The sequence below is a fragment of the Saccopteryx leptura genome, chromosome 7, assembly GCF_036850995.1.
Source record: "Saccopteryx leptura isolate mSacLep1 chromosome 7, mSacLep1_pri_phased_curated, whole genome shotgun sequence".
NCBI classification, from domain to species: domain Eukaryota; kingdom Metazoa; phylum Chordata; class Mammalia; order Chiroptera; family Emballonuridae; genus Saccopteryx; species Saccopteryx leptura.
The window spans coordinates 76,663,402-76,684,801 of NC_089509.1; the positions used below are offsets into that span (position 1 = coordinate 76,663,402).

The following is a 21,400-nucleotide window of genomic DNA, read 5'->3' on the forward strand; positions in this document are numbered from 1 at the left end:
AGAAATCAGAAGAGCGTCTTTTGAAAAAGCTAAACAGACCCAGAGAAGAAACAAAATGTTTTCTCCACCATTGAATAGTGAAGCCCTTCACTCTCTAACACCCATCTACCCAAGCAGAGGGCATCATTAGCTTTTAGGATTTTGTTCTATATGAATGGGGAAAAAAAAAGACCACCAGGCATGTAAGACAACTCTAACAAAAGAAAAATCAATATGAAAAACATAAAATACAATACAAGAGGAAACTATAAGTATAATAAAAAATACTATTTATATGTTAATTTATATCATTAAAATTATGAGTTTTTACATACATAAAATGAGAGCAGAATGCGATGATGAAAAAACAATTAAGTAAAAACAGAAAAGCAAACCATCATGCTGTATGCATTAAAGTTATACAATAATATATGTCAATTCTTTCTCAATAAAACTGAAAAGAAAAAAATGTATGATATGAGACAACAAAAAGGCAGAAGAAAAGAGGAGAGAGGGGTCTTGGGAATTAAAAATATAATAATAAAAATACTTCAGTAGAAGAATTGAAAGATAAAGTCAAGGAAATCAGCTGAAAATAGAGTAGATGAACAATAAGAAAGAAAAGATGATCAGTCCAGCATGCAAATGATCCTCTTCTGTGGACTACTGCTCTTTGAAAAAAAAAAATTCCAGATAATTTAGGAAAAGACAACACAAATTATTACTAAACAGATGAATACGTAATGTGTGATCTCATCAGTAATTAAAGAACAGCAAATTCAAACAAAATTAAGATGCTTTTTTTGCATGTGTGAATTGATTTGGAACAGTTTATTAATAATTATAATGCTGTGTTCCAGTTAGAACACTTTTAGGCTGCAGTAATAGGTGAAGTAAATCAAATCTATTAAATAATGTCTAGAGGAGGAAAAATGGCGATGGAGTAGGCATACGTTACAACTCCCACCTCCCAGAACCAAAGTGGATTACAACTTAACTTAGGAACAATCATCTTGAAAAACCAACTTTGGACTAAACTAAGGGGAATCTATAACCAAGCATCACCAAAGGAACCACACTGAGCTGGTAGGAAAGGCAGAGATGTGGAAAGGACTGCCCCGCTCCCAGGAGTGAGAGGCAGCCTGGAGGGTCTCTCATGGTGGGGTGGGTTTCCCAGAGAGTTGTGGGTCCTTAGCCACAGGACCAGAACCCCAGCCTGGAGATCCAGATTTAGAGGAGGCGTATGGACAGTATTTAGCTGAAAGAAGAGCTGGGTTACTGTTTGCGAGAGGGAGATAGAACTCTCAGACCTAGGCTCCATCTGAAAGGAACCATGCAGAAAATCTCATTCACAGCCACTTACCCGGGGCTCCGGAAATGGGGAGTGCTAAGAGGACTGGAGTTGCAAGAGGAGAGGTAAGACTTGAGGGCACAGGGAGAAACTGTGGGGGACAGCCACCCTGACCCCTGTACTGGGTCAGTCCCCAAACATAAAGTGGACACATTCTTCCTGGAAGAACCAAGCCAGCAAAGGGAAGCAATTACCCCATCCACCAGAGGCTCTCCTACTTCAGTCAGTGCAGAGAGACACTCAGAAGCAGGGGGCACATCAGGGACACAGATTTTGAGTACTGAGGTCTGGGCTACATGGCCCTCCCAATCTGCTGAGTACCCTCAGAAGGGTGGGAGGGCCCAGCTGCAGAGGTGGCAGCAGTGCTTGGCCAGCAGGGCAGATGAGGGCGGAGCCCAGTGAGGCAGCCTCCATGGTGGGGGGGGGCAAAGCCCAGAGAGGCCTCCCACACACCCAGGGGTGGTAGAGCCCAGAAAGGCAACCTGTGCATCTGTGGGGGGTGGAGCCAAGTGAGGCAAGGAGTCCCCTGTGCCCACGGAGCAGCCCAAGCTGTGGCCCATGAGCCCACGCTGGTGCCCAAGTGCCCAAGGAGGTGGAGGCAGCGAGGGGCAAAGGGAAAGAACACACTTCAGGAATAGAGAGTTGACACACACTAGCCAAGAATAGATAACAGCCAGCCTAGGAGTGCAGCTGATATTTACAATGGCATCAGGGCCCAGCAGAGGCAGCCACAAATTCTGGATCACCTGTAGCCCCAAGAAGGTTGCTAAGGGCCAGTCAAAAGCAGTGACCCCCACTGATCCAGTCAGGGAGGTCAAGGGCTGGTACACCCAGCAGCCAGAGATGGACAGCATCAGTGCAGTACCTAACAACCCTAGTTAGAGTGGTATCTTTAGGAAAGGCTCCTCACACCTGACCCAGCTAAGGCATAGAAAATGCTGTCACAAACAGAAAAAAAGAGCAGTAGCAGCAAACAAGTAGCCCACAGTGGAATACAAACAGCTGAAGCCAACCCAATAAGATCTAGAAACAATACAACTGAAAGCTGGAGGCAGACAACACCAACCCTATACTCAGCTAGCTACACAAACAACACATCCAAAGGAGCAGTCTATACAGAGACAAAATGGGAAGACAGAGAAATGCAATTCAAATGAATCAACAAGAGAAATCCCCAGAAAAAAAACTGAATAAGATGGAACTAACCAAGATACTGGCTACAGAGTTTAGAATAATGATTGTTAGGATGCCCAAGGATCTTAGAGCAACAATAGATGGACAAAATGAGAACCTAAACAAAGAGATAGCAAGCATCAAAAAGAACATTGAAATCATAAAAAAGAATCAGATAGAAATGAAAACATAATATAAGAAATGAAGACTACACTAGAAGGAATTAAAAGCGGGCTTGATGAAGCAGAGAATTGAATCAGTGATTTAGAGGACAAGATAAGCAAAAGCATGGAAGCAGAACAGCAAAAAGAAAAGTGGATCTAAAAGTCCAAGGAAACACTAAGAGAGCTCTGTGACAACATGAAGAGAAACAATATCCACAAAATAGAGGTTCCTGAAGGAGAAGAGAAAGAACAAGGGATAGAGAACCTGGCTGAAGAAATCATAGCTGAAAATTTCCCTAAATTGATGCAGGAAAAAGTCACACAAGTTCAATAAGCACAGAAAATCCCAGTAAAGAGGAACACAAGGAGGCCTACACCAAGACACATCATAATTAAAACACCAAAGTAAAGAGATAAGAATATTAAAAGCTGTAAGAGAAAAGCAGTCAATCACCTACAAAGGAGCCCTCATACGGATGACATCCAACTTTTCAACAGAAACACTTGAAGCCAGAAAGCAATGGCAAGAAATATTCAAAGTAATGCAAAACAAGAGTCTACAACCAAGACTTCACTATCTAGCAAGGCTATTGTTTAAAATTGAAAGAGAAATAAAAAGCTTCCCAGAAAAAAAACAAAGCTCAAGGAATGCATTACAACCAAACCAATGCTGCAAGAAATGTTAAGGGGACTACTGTAAACAGAACAAAGGGGAAGAAAATCTAGTAAAAGAGGAATGTAGATTTAAAGAATAAAATGGCAATAAACTACATATCAATAATAACCTTAAATGTAAATGGATTAAATGCTCCAATTAAAAGACATAGGGTAGCTGTGAGGATAAGACAACAGGACCCGTACATATGCTGTTTACAAGAGACACACATTAAAACAAAAGATACACATAGACTGAAAGTAAAGGGATGGAAAAATATATTTCATGAAAATGGAAATAAAAAAAAAGGTGGGGTAGCAATACTTATAACTGACAAAATAGATTTAAAAAAAAGGCTATAGTAAAGGATAAAGAAGGTCACTACATAATGATAAAGAGAGAAATACAACAAGAAGATATAACCATTATAAATGTCTATGCACCTAATATAGGAGCACCTAAATACATAAAGCAGACTTTGATTGGCATAAAGAGCGAGATCAACAGCAGTACTATAATACTAGAGGATTTCAATACCCCATTAACAGCACTGGATAGATCTTCCAGAAAGAAAATTAACAAAGAAACAGCAGACTTAAAGGACACACTAGATCAACTGGATTTAATACATATCTTCAGAACCTTTCAACTTAAAGCAGTAGAATATACATTCTTTTCAAGTGCTCACAGTACATTCTCTAGGATAGACCACGTTAGGACACAAAATGAGTCTCAATAAGTTTAAGAAGATTGAAATCATATCAAGCATTTTCTCTAATCACAATGGCATGAAACTAGAAATCAACTATAATAGAAAAACTGAAAAACACTCAAACACTTGGAAACTAAATAGCATGTTATTAAATAACGAATGGGTTAACAATGAGATCAAGGAAGAAATAAAAAATTTCCTTGAAACAAATAAAAATGAACATACAATAACTCAAAATTTATGGGACAAAGCAAAAGCAGTCCTGAGAGGGAAGTTCATAGCATTACAGGCATACCTTAAGGAGCAAGAAAAAGCTCAAATAAACAACTTAACCCTGCATCTAAAAGAACTAGAAAAAGAACAGCAAGTAAAGCCCAGAGGTAGTAGAGGGAAGAAAATAATGAAGATCAGAGCAGAAATAAATGACAAAGAGGCTAAAAAAACACTACAGAAGATCAATGAAACCAAGAGCTGGTTCTTTGAAAAGCTAAACATGATTGATGAACCTTTAACCAGACTCACCAAGAAAAAAAGAGAAAAGACTCAAATAAATAAAATTAGAAATGAGAGTGGAGAAGTAACAACTAACACAGCAGAAATACAAAGGATTGTAAGAAAATACTACGAAGAACTGTATGCCCCCAAAATAGAAAACCTAGGTAAAATGGACAAATTCCTTGAAACATAATCTTTCAAAAATCAATCTGGAAGAATCAGAAAACCTAAACAGACCGATTACAACAAATGAGATTTGAAACAGTTATCAAAAAACTCTCAACAAACAAAAGCCCTGGGCCAGATGGCTTCACAGGTGAATTCTACCAAATATTCAAAGAAGAACTAACTTTCATCCTTCTCAAGCTATTTCAAAAAATTCAAGAGGAGGAAAGACTTCCAAGCTCCTTTTATGAGGCGAGCATAATTCTGATTCCCAAACCAGGCAAAGATACTTCAAAGAAAGAAAACTATCGTCCAATATCCCTAATGAATTTACATACTAAATTTCTCAACAAAATATTAGCAAACTGGATCCAGCAATGCATGAAAAAAATCATACATCATGATCAAGTGAAATTTATTCTGGGGAGGCAAGGCTGGTACAATATTCATAAATCAATCAATTTGATTCATCAAATAAACAAAAGGAAGGAGTAAAATCACATAATATCAATAGATGCAGAAAAAGCATTTGATAAAATCCAGCACCTATTTATGATCAAAACTCTCAGCAAAGTGGAAATACAGGGAACATACTTCAACATGATAAAGGCCAACTATGACAAACCCACAGCAAACTTCATACTGAATGGGCAAAAATGAAAAGCAATCCCCTTAAGATCAGGAACAAGGCAGGGGTGCCCCCTTTCACCACTCTTATTCAACATAGTACTGGAAGTCCTAGCCACAGCAATCAGACAAGAAGAAGAGATAAAAGGCATCCAAATTGGAAAAGAAGAAGTAAAACTATCCTTATTTGCTGACAATATGATACTGTACATAGAAAACCCTAAAGTCTCAGTCAAAAAACTACTGGAACTGATAAATGAATTTAGCAAGGTGGCAAGGTATAAAATTAATATTCAGAAATCAGAGGCATTTTTATATACCAACAGTGAACTGTCTGAAAGAGAAATTAAGAAAACAATCCCCTTCACTATTGCAACAAAAAACATAATGTACCTAGGAGTAAATTTAACCAAGGAGGTTAAAGACTTGTACTTGGAAAATTATAAAACATTGATAAAAGAAATCAAGAAAGAAACAAATTGAAAGCATATACTGTGTTAATGAATAGGAAGAATAAAAATCATTAAAATGTCTATATTACCTAAAGCAATTTATAAATTCAATGCAATTCCTATTAAATTACCAATGACATACTTCAAAGACATAGAACAAATATTCCAAAAATTTATATGGAAACCCCCCCTCCAAAAAAAGCCCACAAATAGCCTCAGCAATCTTAAAAAAGAAATAAAGTGGGTGGTATTACACTTTCTGATATCAAGTTATACTACAAGGCCATTGTACTCAAAACAGCCTGGTACTGGCATAAGAACAGGCATATAGATCAATGGAACAGAATAGAGAACCTAGAAATAAACCTACATCTTTATGGACAATTGATATTTGACAAAGGAGGTAAGAGCATATAATGGAGTAAAGACAGTCTCTTTAACAATTGGTGTTGGGAAAATTGGACAGCTACCTGCAAAAAAATGAAACTAGACCACCAACTTATATCATTCACAAAAATAAACTCAAAATGGATAAAAGATCTAAATGTAAGTTGTGAAACCATAAGCATCTTAGAAGAAAACATAAGCAGTAAGCTCTCCAACATCTCTCGCAGTAATATATTTGCTGATTTATCTCCACGGGCAAGTGAAATAAAGGACAGGTTGAAGAAATGGGACTATATCAAACTAAAAAGCTTTTGCACAGCTAAAGACAATATGAACAAAATAAAAAGACAAACCACACAATGGGAGAACATATTCAACAATACGTCTGTAAGGGGTTAATAATCAAAATTTATAAAGAACTTATAAAACTCAACACCAGGAAGACAAACAATCCAATCAAAAAAATGGGCCAAAGAAATGAATAGACACTTCTCCAAAGAGGACATACAGATGGCCAATAGGCATATTAAAAAATGCTCAACATCATAAATCATTAGAGAAATGCAAATTAAAACCACAATGAGATATCATTTTACACTGGTCAGAATGGCGCTCATTAACAAAACAACACAGAATAAGTGCTGGCGAGGATGTGGAGAAAAGGGAACCCTCCTGCACTGCTGGTGGGAATGCAGACTGGTGCAGCTGCTGTGGAAAACAGTATGGAGATTCCTCAAAAAATTAAAAATCAAAATGCCTTTTGACTCAGCCATCTCACTTTTAGAAATAATATCCTAAGAACACTAAATTACTAATTCATAAAATGAAATGCACCCCCATGTTTATGGCAGCATTATTTACAATAGCCAAGATCTGGAAATAGCCCAAGTGTCCATCAGTAGACAAGTGGATTAAAAAGCAGTGGTACATATACAAATGGAATACTATGGGGCCATAAAAAAGAAGGAAATCTTACCTTTTGTGACAACATGGATGGACCTGGAAAATATTATGTTAAGTGAAATAAGCCAAGCAGAGAAAGAAAAATATTATATGACTTCACTCATTTGAGGAATTCAATGAACAATGTGAACTGAGGAACATAACAGAGGCAGAGGCGGGATCAAAGGGACCAAAGGGAAAGCGGACAGAGGGAAAGGGGATGAGAGGATGGGATCAGAGAAGGGAAAGAGATTGGAGAAATTATATACACATAACAGCGTTATAGAGAACAGAAAAGCAAATCCTGGAGTGAAGGGGGAGGATGTTGGGGGCAAGGGGTAAAAGGGATGTTGAGGGGAACACGGGGGTAAGGGGAGATATATTTGGTGGGACACTTGAATATATGTAAACACAATAAATTAAAATCAATTAAAAAAAGAAAGAAAGAAAAGATGAGATTTAGAGATTCAATCCAGCAGGTATATTATCTGACTAGCAGAAGCTACAGAAAATTAAAAGTTGGAGGAAAAATTATACAAGAAAAGTTCCTAAAACTGGAAGGTATAAGTCTCAAAATTGAAAGTGCCTACCAAATACTCAGCACTACAAATAAAAAAGGGCACATCATTGAGAAATGTGAGACCACTGGAAATAATGAAAGAATCTCGAAAGCTTCCAAAAAAAAGAAAAACAAATGTTATACTAAAAAGTAGAAACTGAATGCACCAGACATCTCAACTGCAATCGTGTGCTCAAAGAAGCAATGGAGTAATGCCTTAAGAATTATGAGAGATGCCTGGCCAGGCGGTGGAGCAGTGGATAGAGCATCGGACTGGGATGCAGAGGATCAGGTTCAAGACCCTGAGGTCGCCAGCTTGAGTGTGGGCTCATCCGGTTTGAGCAAAACTCACCAGCTTGGACCAAAGGTCGCTGGCTCGAGCAAGGGGTTACTTGGTCTGCGGAAGGCCTGCGGTCAAGGCACATATGAGAAAGCAATCTATGAACAACTAAGGTGTCACAACAAAAAACTGATAATTGATGCTTCTCATCTCTCTCCGTTCCTGTCTGTCTGACCCTATCTATCCCTCTCTCTGACTCTTTAAAAAAAAAAAAAGGAATTATGAGAGATAATTTTTTTAAGCGCACGAGAGAGAGAGAGAGAGAGAGAGAGAGACTGACAAGAAGGAAGGGAGATGAGAAGCATCAATTCTTTGCTGTGGCAACTTAGTTGTTCAGTGATTGCTTTTACATATGTGCCTTGAGGGGGGATGGGGGGACTTCAGCTGAGCCAGTGACCCCCTTGAGCTCAAGCCAGCAACCATGGGGTCATTTCTATGATCTCACACTCAAGCTGGATGAGCCCACGCTCAAGCCGGGGGTGCACCTGCGCTCAAGCTGGAGACCTCAGGGCTTCAAACTTGGATCCTAACTAAGCCTCCCAGGCTGATGCTCTATCCACTGTGCCAATGCCTGGTCAGGTATGAGGAATAATTTTTTTAAACCTAGAATGCAATACCTAGTCAACTATCAATAAAGTATAAGGGCAGAATAAATATATTTTCAGACAAAAGAATTCAGAAAATTTACCTCTTATGTATCTTTTGTAAGAAGTTATTACAGAATAAAATCTAGAAAAATAAGGGGGAAACAAAAGAAAGAGGAAAAAATTAGATCCAAGAAATATGGGATCCATCACATTTGATATGAAAAGGGACTCCACATGATCATTACGAAGGGGATTTGAGCACAGCAGCTCTGCAAGAAACCCAGACAGCAACAAATCCCTATTAATGCAAGACGAGGCTGGGCTTCAAAAAAATGTCTCTAAGAAAATAAAGAAACATATAATGCATCATTAATTTGAATGTATTGAGAAATTTGCATTTCTGGAAGAGAATAGGGAATTAATTTTTGAAAGGTACAGAATAAGATAATTATCAATTCTAGAGAAAACAAATATGTACCAAGAAAGGCAGTATAATCATAGTATATGATACATCTCAGCATTAAATAATATTTATACCATCTTAATTATGTAAAAACTGAATAGTTATCTGAGAAAAACATTGTGATATGACTGTTGGGAGAATAAGAGGAGGGTATAAGAAACTGGATCCATATCTTCTATATAAGGAAGCCATAGATAATATCTGGAACTTTGAAAAATCAAGAAATAGCAGTTAGAAATGTGGAGATAAATAGCAAAAGAAATGGTTTACAGAGTTGGGTGTGGTTGCTTTTGGGAATGGAAATGAGCTAGAGCTTGTAGGTTGTGCGGAAAAGGAGCTTCTCTTTTTCTTTCAGATTTTAAAAGATATTTGGCTTTTAAACTCTATACATTTATAACTTAACTGAAAATGTTAACAATTTTAGAAAGAAAAATTACAATATTGGCATACTATTTTTGAGATATAAAGGCAACCACCCTAAAAGTTAAAGACTAAAGCTTGAACATGGTTCCTTTGTGGGAGCAGGGCTGAGGGTATCTGTCACTGTAAGCACTATTAACCATTTGATTTTGTAGCCTGGTGAGTCAAGACAATCTATATAAATATAAATGTAAATAATAGTTTGTTCAAAATCTTAAATCTCTGAAAATTCTTCATCGATTGCTTTGAAATATTGAAATAATGTCGCATTCGAATACACGCTCTTTTTTATATACCTACTATTATATAGATATAGATGTCACACCTGTGACAGTTAAAAACATGTTTTTCTTTGAAAAACAGCGCCATCTGTTGGACATAAAAGCAACACACGCTATATTAAATATTTTATGATTCCATATCAATGTTTCCAATTTACAATCCCTTTACGTGCAGCCAGACTTGAGGATGCACAGTTGCAAGCACGACGATCACATTCTGCAGCTTCAGATCTGCTTCATTCTCAACAAAATGAAGGCGACAGGCTGAGAGTGGCTGAAAGACGTCAACGAGAAACAGCAGAGCAGTGTCAAACATGACTCTGTGCTCAGCAATCACGCAATTACAATCACCTTGCATTCCGGTACAACCCAGCTGATGATTATAGTTTGAGCCGGCATGTTCTCATTGGCACTATGACTGAAGTGTGTCCTTATTGCAAGGCTCTGAAATTTAATGGAGAAACAAAAGGAATGTGTTGTGCCGCTGGAAAAATTAAACTGCCTCAACTTGGAGAACCGCCAGAGCCATTAAAAACTTTGCTTGCCGGATACACCGCCGAATCAAAGCATTTCCTATCTAACATCAAGAAATAGAACTCATGCTTCCAAATGATGTCGTTCGGCACAGAAATTTTAACAGCTCAATTCATGTCAACTTTCAAAGTGAAAGGACAAATGTATCATTAAAGTCGGCTCCCTGCTTCCGTTCCCAGATGGTCTACATAAATTCCTACAAATGTATTTCATCAGTGATGGCAATGATGAATTGAACACACGCTGCGGAATTTCTACCGGCATAAAAAGGTCCTTCGTTTTCCAACTGCAAGAGCTTCTTCACCAAAAAAACAAGTTAGAGTGTTTGTTCAAAACAGCAATCGACATGATTCCATTGGATACACACAAGATTGTTATTCACGCTGACAAAACGGCTGCTGGAGAACATGTGTGAAGATTCAATGCTCCAGCTATAGACGAAGTGGCAGTTGTTATAGTCGGAGATCAGTTCCAACCTAGAAGTATTGTTCTTCATCGGAGAAACAATCAATTGACAAAAGTTGCAGAAACTCATCGATGCTACGATGCTCTGTAATATCCAATCATTTTTTGGGATGGTGCCGATGGATATCACTTCAAAGTTAAGATGATAAATCCAGTCAGTGGCGAAGAAACAAATATGAAATGCAGCGCAATGAAGTATTATTCATACCGATTAATGATTTGAGAGAATGAAAACAATCACATTTTGAAATGCCGTCAATTGTTTCACCAATACATCGTAGATATGTATGCAAAAATTAAAACAGAACGTTTAATATTCATCCATTTGAATCAGACCAAGCTTTGCTCTGAAGAATACATTCATTTGCGAGATGCAGTTGTAAATGACGGTAATACAACTAACGTTGGAAGACTAACGATTTTGCCATCTTCATATAGGGGCAGTCCACGTCATATGCCTTAGTATGCTCAAGATGCAATTGCATATGTTCATCACTATGGGCTTCCAGACCTATTTATTACATTCACATGCAATCCAGCTTGGGACAATATACAACAGCTCTTACTTCCTGGCCAATCACCGGTGGATAGGCATGACATCACAGCATGTGTTTTCAGACAGAAACTGAAATCGCTGATGGATTTCATGGTAAAGCATGAAGTGTTTGAGTCTGTGTGCTATAAAAAACTAATGAGCAACGTCGTAGAAGCAATAATCTTGACAGGACCTTTCAAAGGTGAAGATGTCCTCATTCCTCGCATTCCTATGATTCCAACTTATATGCCATTTTAATTTAAGAGATTGCAATTCCCAATTCAATTGACGTTTGCAATCACCATCAACAAAGCTCAGGGCCAATCCTTAGAATTGTGCGCTTTAGATCTACACACGATTGCTTCTCACATGGACAATTATATGTTGTGTGTTCTAGAGTTGGCAAACCAGACAATCTCTATATCTGCACAGACAGTGGAACACAAAAAATACATATACCCTCAAGCATTATGAAATTAAACATATTAGAAACGTGTGCTTTCTCTTTTTTTTCCTTTCCTTTAACCAGACTGAGCCACAGCAACACATGGCTGGGTAGAGCTAATTTATAAATAAAAATAAGACCAATTAATTTGAAGAAATAAATCCAGGCATGTAGACACTTAGAAAGGTTTTTAAATTTGAGCTCTGCTGCTTGCAGTTTCCTAATCTTTAGTATCTTTAACATATTCCTTACAAAGAGTAAAGAGTTCATGAGAAAACACATTTGGAAACTCCTGGTAGATTGAAAATGATCGATAAAAAATTCCTTCTTTACTCTTACAAATAAAATCAGGCCACAATTTTCAGTAGTATAATCTCATTCTTTGAAATGCTTCTCTTTCCCTGGATTCACAAGAACCCTTTCATTACACCTTGGTTATAAAAAGTATACTCAGTGTACATGTGAATAATGAAGTCACTTAAAAATGGTCTATGTGAGCCTGACTGGGCAGTGGCACAATGAATAGAGCATCAGACTGGGATGTGGAGGACCCAGATTCAAGACCCCGAGGTTGCCAGCTTCAGCGCAAGCTCATCTGGTTTGAGCAAAGCTCATCAGCTTGGACCCAAGGTTACTGGCTCCAGCAAGGGGTCACTCCATCTGCTGAAGGCCCGCAGTCAAGGCACATATGAGAAAGCAATCAATGAGCAACTAAGGTGTCGCAACGAAAAACTAATGATTGATGCTTCTCATCTCTCTCCATTCCTGTCTGTCTATCCCTATCTATCCTTCTCTCTGACTCTCTCTCTGTCACTGTAAAAATAAAAAATGGTCTATGTGAAATAAGAAATATCCTTTTTGTGTAATATGAATAACCTTTCAATGAGTGCATTTTTTTCAGCAATACAGTGCAATACATAGTTTATTCATTTAACTTTTATCAAGCCTTAATTTTTAAATGGGTTCAAATTTTACCTAATACTAATTAGATGAATCCATCAATGGTGGAATGCCATTAAAACTGGACTGTGGTATTTTAATTGGTATTGCATTGAATTTATAAATTACTTTGGGTAATATAGACATTTTAATGATGTTTATTCTTCCTAACCATAAGCACAGTATATGCTTCCACTTGTTTGTATCTTCCTTGATTTCTTTTATCAATGTTTTATAATTTTCCGAGTACAAGTATTTAGTCTCCTTGGTTAATTGTACTCCTAGGTACTTTATTTTTTTGGTTGTAATAGTGAAGGGAATTGTTTCCTTAATTTCTCTTTCTGACTGTTCATTGTTGGTGTATAAAAATGCCTCTGATTTCTGAGTATTAATTTTATATCCTGCCAACATTGCTGAATTCATTTATCAGGTCCAGTAGTTTTTTGACTGAGACTTTAGGATTTTCTATATACAATATCATATCATCTGCAAATAATGATAGCTTTACTTCTTCTTTTCCAACTTGAATGCCTTTTATTTCTTTTTCTTGTATGATTGCTGTGGCTAGGACTTCCAGGACTATGTTGAATAAGAGTGATGAAAGGGGGCACCCCTGCCATACTTTGAAGATATAGATCACATATTCCAAAAATTTATATGGAACCAAGAGAGAACATGAATAGCCTCAGCAATCTTAAAAAAGAATAAAGGGGGAGGTATCACACTGCCTGATATCAAGCTATACTACAAGGTCTTTGTACTCAAAAAAGCCTGGTACTGGCATAAGAGCAGGCATATAGATCAATGGAATAGAACGGAGAACCCAAAAATAAACCCACAGCTCTATGGACAACTGATATTTGACAAAGGAGGTAAGGGCATACAATGGAATAAAGACAGCCTCTTCAACAAATGGTGTTGGGAAAATGGACAGCAACCTGCAAAAAAATGAAACTAGACCACCAACTTACACCATTCACAAAAATAAACTCAAAATGGATAAAAGACTTAAATGTAAGGCGTGAAACCATAAGCATCTTAGAAGAAAACATAGGCAGTAAGCTCTCCGACATCTCTCGCAGCAATATATTTGCCGATTTATCTCCATGGGCAAGTGAAATAAAAGACAGGATAAACAAATGGGACTATATCAAACTAAAAAGCTTTTGCACAGCTAAAGACAATAAGAACAGAATAAAAAAGACAAACTACACAATGGGAGAACATATTTGACAGTACGTCTGATAAGGGGTTAATAACCAAAATTTATAAAGAACTTGTAAATCTCAACACCAGAAAGACAAACAATCCAATCCAAAAATGGGCAAAAGAAATGAATAGACACTTCTCCAAAGAGGACATACAGATGACCAATAGGCATATGAAAAAATGCTCAACATTACTAATCATTAGAGAAATGCAAATTAAAACCACAATGAGGTATCATCTTACACCGGTCAAAATGGCGCTCATCAACAAAACAACACAGAATAAGTGCTGGCGAGGATGTGGAGAAAAGGGAACCCTCCTGCACTGCTGGTGGGAATGCAGACTGGTGCAGCCACTGTGGAAAACAGTATGGAGATTCCTCAAAAAACTGAAAATCGAACTGCTTTTTGACCCAGCCATCCCACTTTTAGGAATATACCCCAAGAACACCATAGAACAGTTCCAGAAGGAGAAATGCACCCCCATGTTTATAGCAGCATTGTTCACAATAGCAAAGATCTGGAAACAGCCCAAGTGTCCGTCAGAGGACGAGTGGATTAAAAAGCTTTGATTCATATATACTATGGAATACTACTCAGCCATAAGAAATGATGACATCAGATTATTTACAATAACATGGATGGACCTTAATAACATTATACGGAGTGAAATAAGTGAATCAGAAAAAACTAAGAATCATATAAACCCATGCATAGATGAGACATAAAAATGAGACTCAGAGTCATGGGCAAGAATGTGATGGTAACAGGGAGTGGGAGGGAGGGGTGGGGAGGGGGCAAGGAAGGAGAGGGAGGGGGTACGGGGAGGGTAGTGGCACAAAGAAAACCAGATAGAAGGTGACAGAAGACAATTTGACTTTGGGTGAGGGGTATGCAGCGTAATCAAAGGTCAAAAAAATCTGGAGATGTTTTCTCAGAACATATGTACCCTGATTTATCAATGTCACTGCATTAAAATTAATAAAAATAAGATAAAAAAAACTGGACTGTGGTGAGTGAGGGACTGAGGCATTAATTCTCACATTTCTTGGAACAGGCAAACAACCTGGAACAGTAGCCTCTGGCCAAGAACTGCCTGTTTGACATGGTTCTGTATGTACAATTACCATTTTCTTGTCCCATGTGATAAAAAAAGATTAGGAAACAATGCCTTAGCATGACGAGGTGGTGGCACAGTGGATAGAGCATTGGACTGGGACGCAGAAGACCCAGGTTCAAAACCCTGAGGCCACTGACTTGAGCATAAACTCATCTGGTTTGAGCAAAGCTCACCAGCTTGAACCCAAGGTCACTGGCTTGAGCAAGGGGTCACTCAGTCTTCCGTAGCCCCCTTCCGTAGCCCCCTGGTCAAGGCACATATGAGAAAGCAATCAAAGAACAACTAAGGTGCCACAACATAGAACTGATGCTTCTCATCTCTCTCCCTTCTGGTCTGTCTGTCCCTATCTGTCCCTCTCTATGTCTCTCTCTCTCTCTGTCTCTCTCACAAAAAAAAAAAAGAAAGAAAAGAAAAAGAAACAATGCCTTAAACAGATGTTGTAAAGCCAGTAGCCACGGCCACCATCACAGCCGCCTGGCCCGTGCAAGTTTGCGTTTGATTCAGACAGATGGTATTGAAACAACAGAGCCAAGAACTGGTGGGCCAATAGCTTTAATCCTAGCTTGCACCTGGTGGGCAAGAAATACACACAGTGGGAAAACACTTCCCTTCCCATTCAGGGCTCCCAAAGCCACTGACTCATCCGAGTTTCCTAGAATCAAAGGTTTCTACCTCACCAGCCTTATTCACCTCTGTTCCCCATCTCCTTCTCTCTGCACAAACTCTGCACAAACTGGCTTCTCCTTCAGCACTCCACCATCTTGGCTGCTTCTCCTCTCCTCCACATGGCCTTTTTCTGCTCTCCTCCAGCATGGGCTCCTCTGCCCCATTTTATAGTGTAGAAATCAAAACCTTTAATCCAATATACAAAGAAGGAAGTCTCTGATACAAAGTCACTTATCTGAAGCATAATGGGATTCCTCATGAGAGTGTACCACCCACATCATGCAACAGTCAAGGGTGTGGGGAAAAGCTTAGTTTTGAAAAGATCTTAGTATTAAAACGGTGGGAAAGGCTTTGTCTTAAAACTAAGCCTTAGGCTATAAGGACACGGCCTGCTTACAGCCTGTCCCCCCACACCCAATGCAAACTATAAGTGGACAAACATATAAATATATATCATATTTACAAACTTATTTGACCGACATTATTTAAAGTCTTGATTATATATTTTTGTTAGATTGAATAATTCCTGATTAAGGCAGTGTAGCTAGGGGGTACAATCTCAGATCCTGGGGCAGACTGGCTTCCATTTGTTTGCTGCACAATTTTGGGAAAATTGCTTAAGTGCTTTGTACCTTAGTTTTCTTTTCAGTAATTAGAGATAAAAATAATCATATCTATCTAATAAGAATTTAAGAGAATCAAATGAGTTAAAACATGTAATGTGCATAGGATTTTGTCTGGCATCCAGTAAGTGCTAAACAAATGTTAGCTATTCATATATCATTTACTTAAATTATAACTTTTTCCTTTAAAATCATAGGTAGCCATGACAATCTGATTCTCTATTAAGAACTTCCAGATATGCAATATCTTCCTGATCTTGCACTAGGATATATTTTAAAATGCTGATTCCTGGAGTCAAACCATGGGGCTTTTCTTTGAGCTAATAAATGTTAGGTCCCATACTAGCATGAAAGGAATAGAACTTAGGCATTGATCAAAATGAACAATAACTGCTTGTCTCTTTTTCCCCTCCCTTTCTCTCACTTCTTCTTTTTAACAGACTGTAAAGATGATATTACACCCCCCCACACATACCAGGTCTAACATTCTTCTGTTGCCCCAGGTTGAAAGACTCTTGCCGTTGCCACCCCCAGCACTACAGCATGCCTAGCCCATCCACAGCCTTTCCCAGTCATGCTCCCTGGTCAAAATTATAAACTGCCCAGATTGGTGCAAAAATGTGCTTTACATGTGTTTCTTTATTATTTTTTTCTCAAGGTTTCCCTCAGACATCTCCTCAAATATATGAAGATCTATTTTCCTTTGAGAAAATAATATTGAAGTAAAATTTTGATGCTTAATTGCATTAAAACTATAGCTAAACACTTTCTCACCATTTTAATAATAAAAGTTATATTAAGGTAGTCTTGGAAAAGAAATATTGTATTTCCATTAACATGTGGCTTTCACCTTTGGACCTGAGGCAATTGCTTTGGTTGCTATCGTTTCCTTTTTAGGGGAAGGGATAAATATAAGGTGACCAACTTTTTTACAATGAAAAGGAGGACAAAAGTAAATTGAAGAAAACAATATCGTAAATAAAAGAAACATTTTATTCCTTGCAAAAATACACTATAATATGATAAATGCATAATAAAAACATTTGTAATACCTTATATTGTAATTATGCTTACATGCCTATGAATTTTCAATAATAATTGTAAGAAAAAAGTACTCATTTAGATACAAATATGTCACATCATACGCAATGGATCAACTCTGCATCGATCAAATACGGACATTTACAATTTAGTTTTCCAATATCAGAAAGGAGGACATGTAGGAGGACACTTTTTGAGGGAGGATGGAACTTACAAAAGAAGAACTGTCCTCCCTAAAGGAGGACGATTGGTCACCTTAATAAATAGGGCTTGAAGAACATGTGTCTCATCACTTTTCTGGGCAAAACAACACAGTGGCATGCATCCTTTCTGATCATATTCTATTGGCAAGAACCCAGCCATACGTCAATACCTGGATTCAAAGGAGGCTGGGAAGTGCGGTCCGTCCGTAGCTGGATGACCCTGTGCGGCTTAAACTGGATGTGGGCTCTGTTACTAAAAGGAGAAAGGGGAAAACAAATACGGAGTGTGTTAGTAGTCTTTGTACACAAATGTATCACATAGCTGCAATAGAGTGAAAAATTTTATTTTGCTTTTCACTTAACATTACATCAAAAGTTCTTTTATGTTACTACATAGTCTTAATAATTATAAAATAATAACTTTATAACTCATTGAGTATATAATCTATAAATTCTTTAACTTTTCCTATTGTCAAAAATGTAGTTTTTCAAGTTCTACATTATTATAAACAATGTCACAATAGATCTTTTCATGAGTATAATATTTTCTTCTTCTTGGGATGATTCCCTTAGGATAAATTTCCAGAACTAGCATTCTTGGGTCAAAGGGTGTGTGAACAGTTTATGATTCTCAATGGTTTTATTCCGAATTGGTTTCTGGGAAGGCAGTACCAATTTGTTCCCAAAGAAAATATGCACATTTTTTTCTATGACTGTCGAGAGGAAGACACATTCACATAGCCTTGTGGGTAGAACAGTTTCAGTTTTCAGGGTCTCATTGGAATGATCAGGAGACAACACAAAACTGGAGTTTGAATCTCTTATTTTGCCATTTCCTAGTTATGGTATATAGGAGACAAGCACTTATTCATCCTGTGCCTCAGCTGTGTTATTTTAAAATTAAGGATAAAAATAGTTTCCTCATGAGGTTATACAGTAATCATTATGGCTGTTGACAAATATTCTCTTTTATCATCTTCTATACACATGTTAAAGAAATGTAATTCCCTGCTCCCTTGAAGATAGATATGGTCATGTGACTTGCTTTAGCCAGTGAAATGGAAGCAAAGTAACAAGTGTCATCTCTAGGTGTACATTTTAGAAATCTGTGTGTAATTTGCTACATTTTTTGTCCCATTTGCCATGTGATCAGAAGTATTCCAAATCATGCGAGCTCTTTAAATGAGTCCTAAATAAGGATGGCACAGAGTGTAGCCCCAAGCCAACCTATTATAAGAATGTAAACTGAGTGAAAAATAAATTTGGGTTGTTTTTTAAGCCACTGAGACTTTGATATTGTTTCTTACCTCAACATAAGCTAGCCTACCCTTACTGCCGCAGGCATTCACAAGGTAAATAAAATAATATGCTTAAGATGCTGGACCAATGGTGGAGCCTCAATATATGCCCTTTATGTAAAAATGAGTATGATTTATTCAGTGCCCTGTATTTGCCAGGCATTTGTATACATTATCTCTAATACTAAGAACAGCCTTGCATATCAAAAAGACTCCATGTTATAGAGGAGAAAACACAGTTAGGAATGATTAGTATTCACCTAACATCATCCAGCTATGAAGTTGCAGAGTTGGGATCCAAACCTGGTGTATTTCTCCCCATCTTTATTTTTTTCCCCTTGTCTTTGAAAGTCTATGGCATTTACCTTTTTATTATTACTTACATCATTGTGTGAAATTCTTTATGAGCTTCACATTTAAATCTGCAACAAAACCTTTATTTTCTTATACTTGTTGCAAGATAAACATAAATTGGGTCAAAGGTACAGTAGCTCGTTACTCAAGCCTCTGCTTGTTCCCCAGAAGAAGCCTCATGAACTCAAGTGTCCTTTACATTTTTCTTGGCTTGAAAATACCCAAGAGCAGCTAAGATTTATATGCTTATGAAAGGAAAAAATGGTTTCAAAATTGGAGTGGAATGAGTCAGCTTGAATGAGTTAGGTGAGAGTAAAAAATTGTTAAACCCAACTTTACTATCTGTCTCTTTTTTTTCTTTTTTCCAGTAAAAAATATATTTTATTTAGGAAAAAACCGGTTGGAAGGTCAAAATTAAATAAACTTCTATTTGACTTCCCCAAGGGACATCTCTCAACAGCCGCGCTACCACAAAACCACTTGGCATTACTCTCCTACTCAACATCCTTCCACAGTTCATAGTGCTTCTGAGCTCTGCCTCTCTTTCTTTTAACAGTTTTATTAAGACATAATTCACCATACAATTCAACCATTTAAAGTTATAATTCAATGGCTTTTAGTAGATTCAAAGATCCACCACCCCAATCAATTTTAGACTATTTTAATTACCTCAAAAAATAGAATTCCACACCCCTTAGCTGTCACTCCAACCTCCCCATTCACCCCCACCACACCCCCAGGCAATTACTAATTTACTTTCTTGGCTCTCTTTTTACACTGGCCTCTAGAATGTCAGTTTCTCACCATCCTAACACATGGTTTTTCCTCTCTCCCCTCCAGCCCCATTTCAACCCTGCTAAACTTTGTTCAATTATTTTTAATTCAAAGCTCAAATTCGGGCCTTGGCTGGTTGGCTCAGTGGTAGAGCGTCTGCCCAGTGTGTGGATGTCCTGGGCTCGAATATCAAGGCACACAGCAGACACGACCATCTGCTTCTCAACCCCTCCCCCTTCACTTCTCTCTCTATCTCTGTCTTCCCCTCCCAGAGCAGCCATGGCTCGATTGGCTGGCTCTGGGCACTGAGGATGGCTCCATGGCCTCACCTCAGGTGCTAAAATAGTTTGGTTGCCAAGCAACGAAGCAACAGCCCCAGATGGGCAGAGTATCGTCCAGTAGGGGGCTTACTGGGTAAATCTTGGTCGAGTGCAAGCAGGAGTCTATCTCTGCCTCTCTACCTCTGACTTAATACAAAGACACACACACACACACACACACACACACACACACACACAAAAGATCAAATTTGGAAGCATCTGGTGTAATAAAATATTTTCTTTTTTTCTAAAAAAAGATTTTACTTATTTTACTAAACTTAAAATTATCTTGTAGTATAATACTACAGGTTTAAAAAAACAGTTTAAGTTTTAAGCTCTTGTCTGTTCATGATCTGATTATCCACTTTGAAAAGTATTCAAAATCTCCTCTTTTGTTGTTCTCTTATAAGCCATTTCACAGCTTCTTAGAACCTCTAACTCATTATATAAAGTGGTCAACAGATTACATTAAATTAAAATTGCTCTCTTACATGAACCTGGTTTATAAAGAGTGTTGGTTAAGAGAAAGGCAGAAATTGAAATGAATGGTTAAAAAGAGTACATATTAAAGATCATTCGTGAATTTTAGTGACCTATATTCACAATTACTGTGAAGAGTTTCTGATTTATTTTTTTTATGCTCAAAGCCATGAAAAATTATTGACAACTTGTTTAATCAGGTTGGATGGTTACCACAAAACTCTTAAATTACCCGAACCATATTGTTTGAAATAATGATTTCTAGAACTAGCACAAACTTCCAAGATTTGTTTATGGAAAGTAGTCCTGATGCTAATAAATTATTCATATAAAACAAAACAGGAAGCAACAAAAGGCAACTAGGTATTAAGAGGATAAGTGCTATGGGAGAGATGAATTGTTCCCTATGTGGAAAAAATTAAGGAAAAACATGTGAATGCTTTTACACCCCTAAAGATGATATTTCTAGACTGAGGGTAAATTAACTAATTTGTGGAGAGTCTGGTTCCAGTCTCTACTTGTGCTATGCTGACTCGTTTTCTGTGTGTTTTGGATACGTGTGGTGACAGCAACCTGTTGGGCTCTGGTATAACCCATTCCAAAGTTATGTGAAGCCTGGACATGTGAGGTTGAATAAGCACAT

The 21,400-nt window shown here is 37.7% G+C and overlaps 1 protein-coding gene across 1 annotated transcript in view; it reads right to left on the reverse strand.

Annotated features, from left to right (window-relative positions):
• Positions 1 to 21,400, reverse strand: part of NEMP2 (nuclear envelope integral membrane protein 2) — a 95,430-nt gene that overhangs the window by 67,933 nt on the left and 6,097 nt on the right. The window contains exon 2 of the mRNA XM_066346234.1: positions 17,702 to 17,784. Coding sequence (XP_066202331.1) covers positions 17,702 to 17,784 — 83 coding nt within the window. The remainder of the gene's footprint in view (positions 1 to 17,701; positions 17,785 to 21,400) is intronic.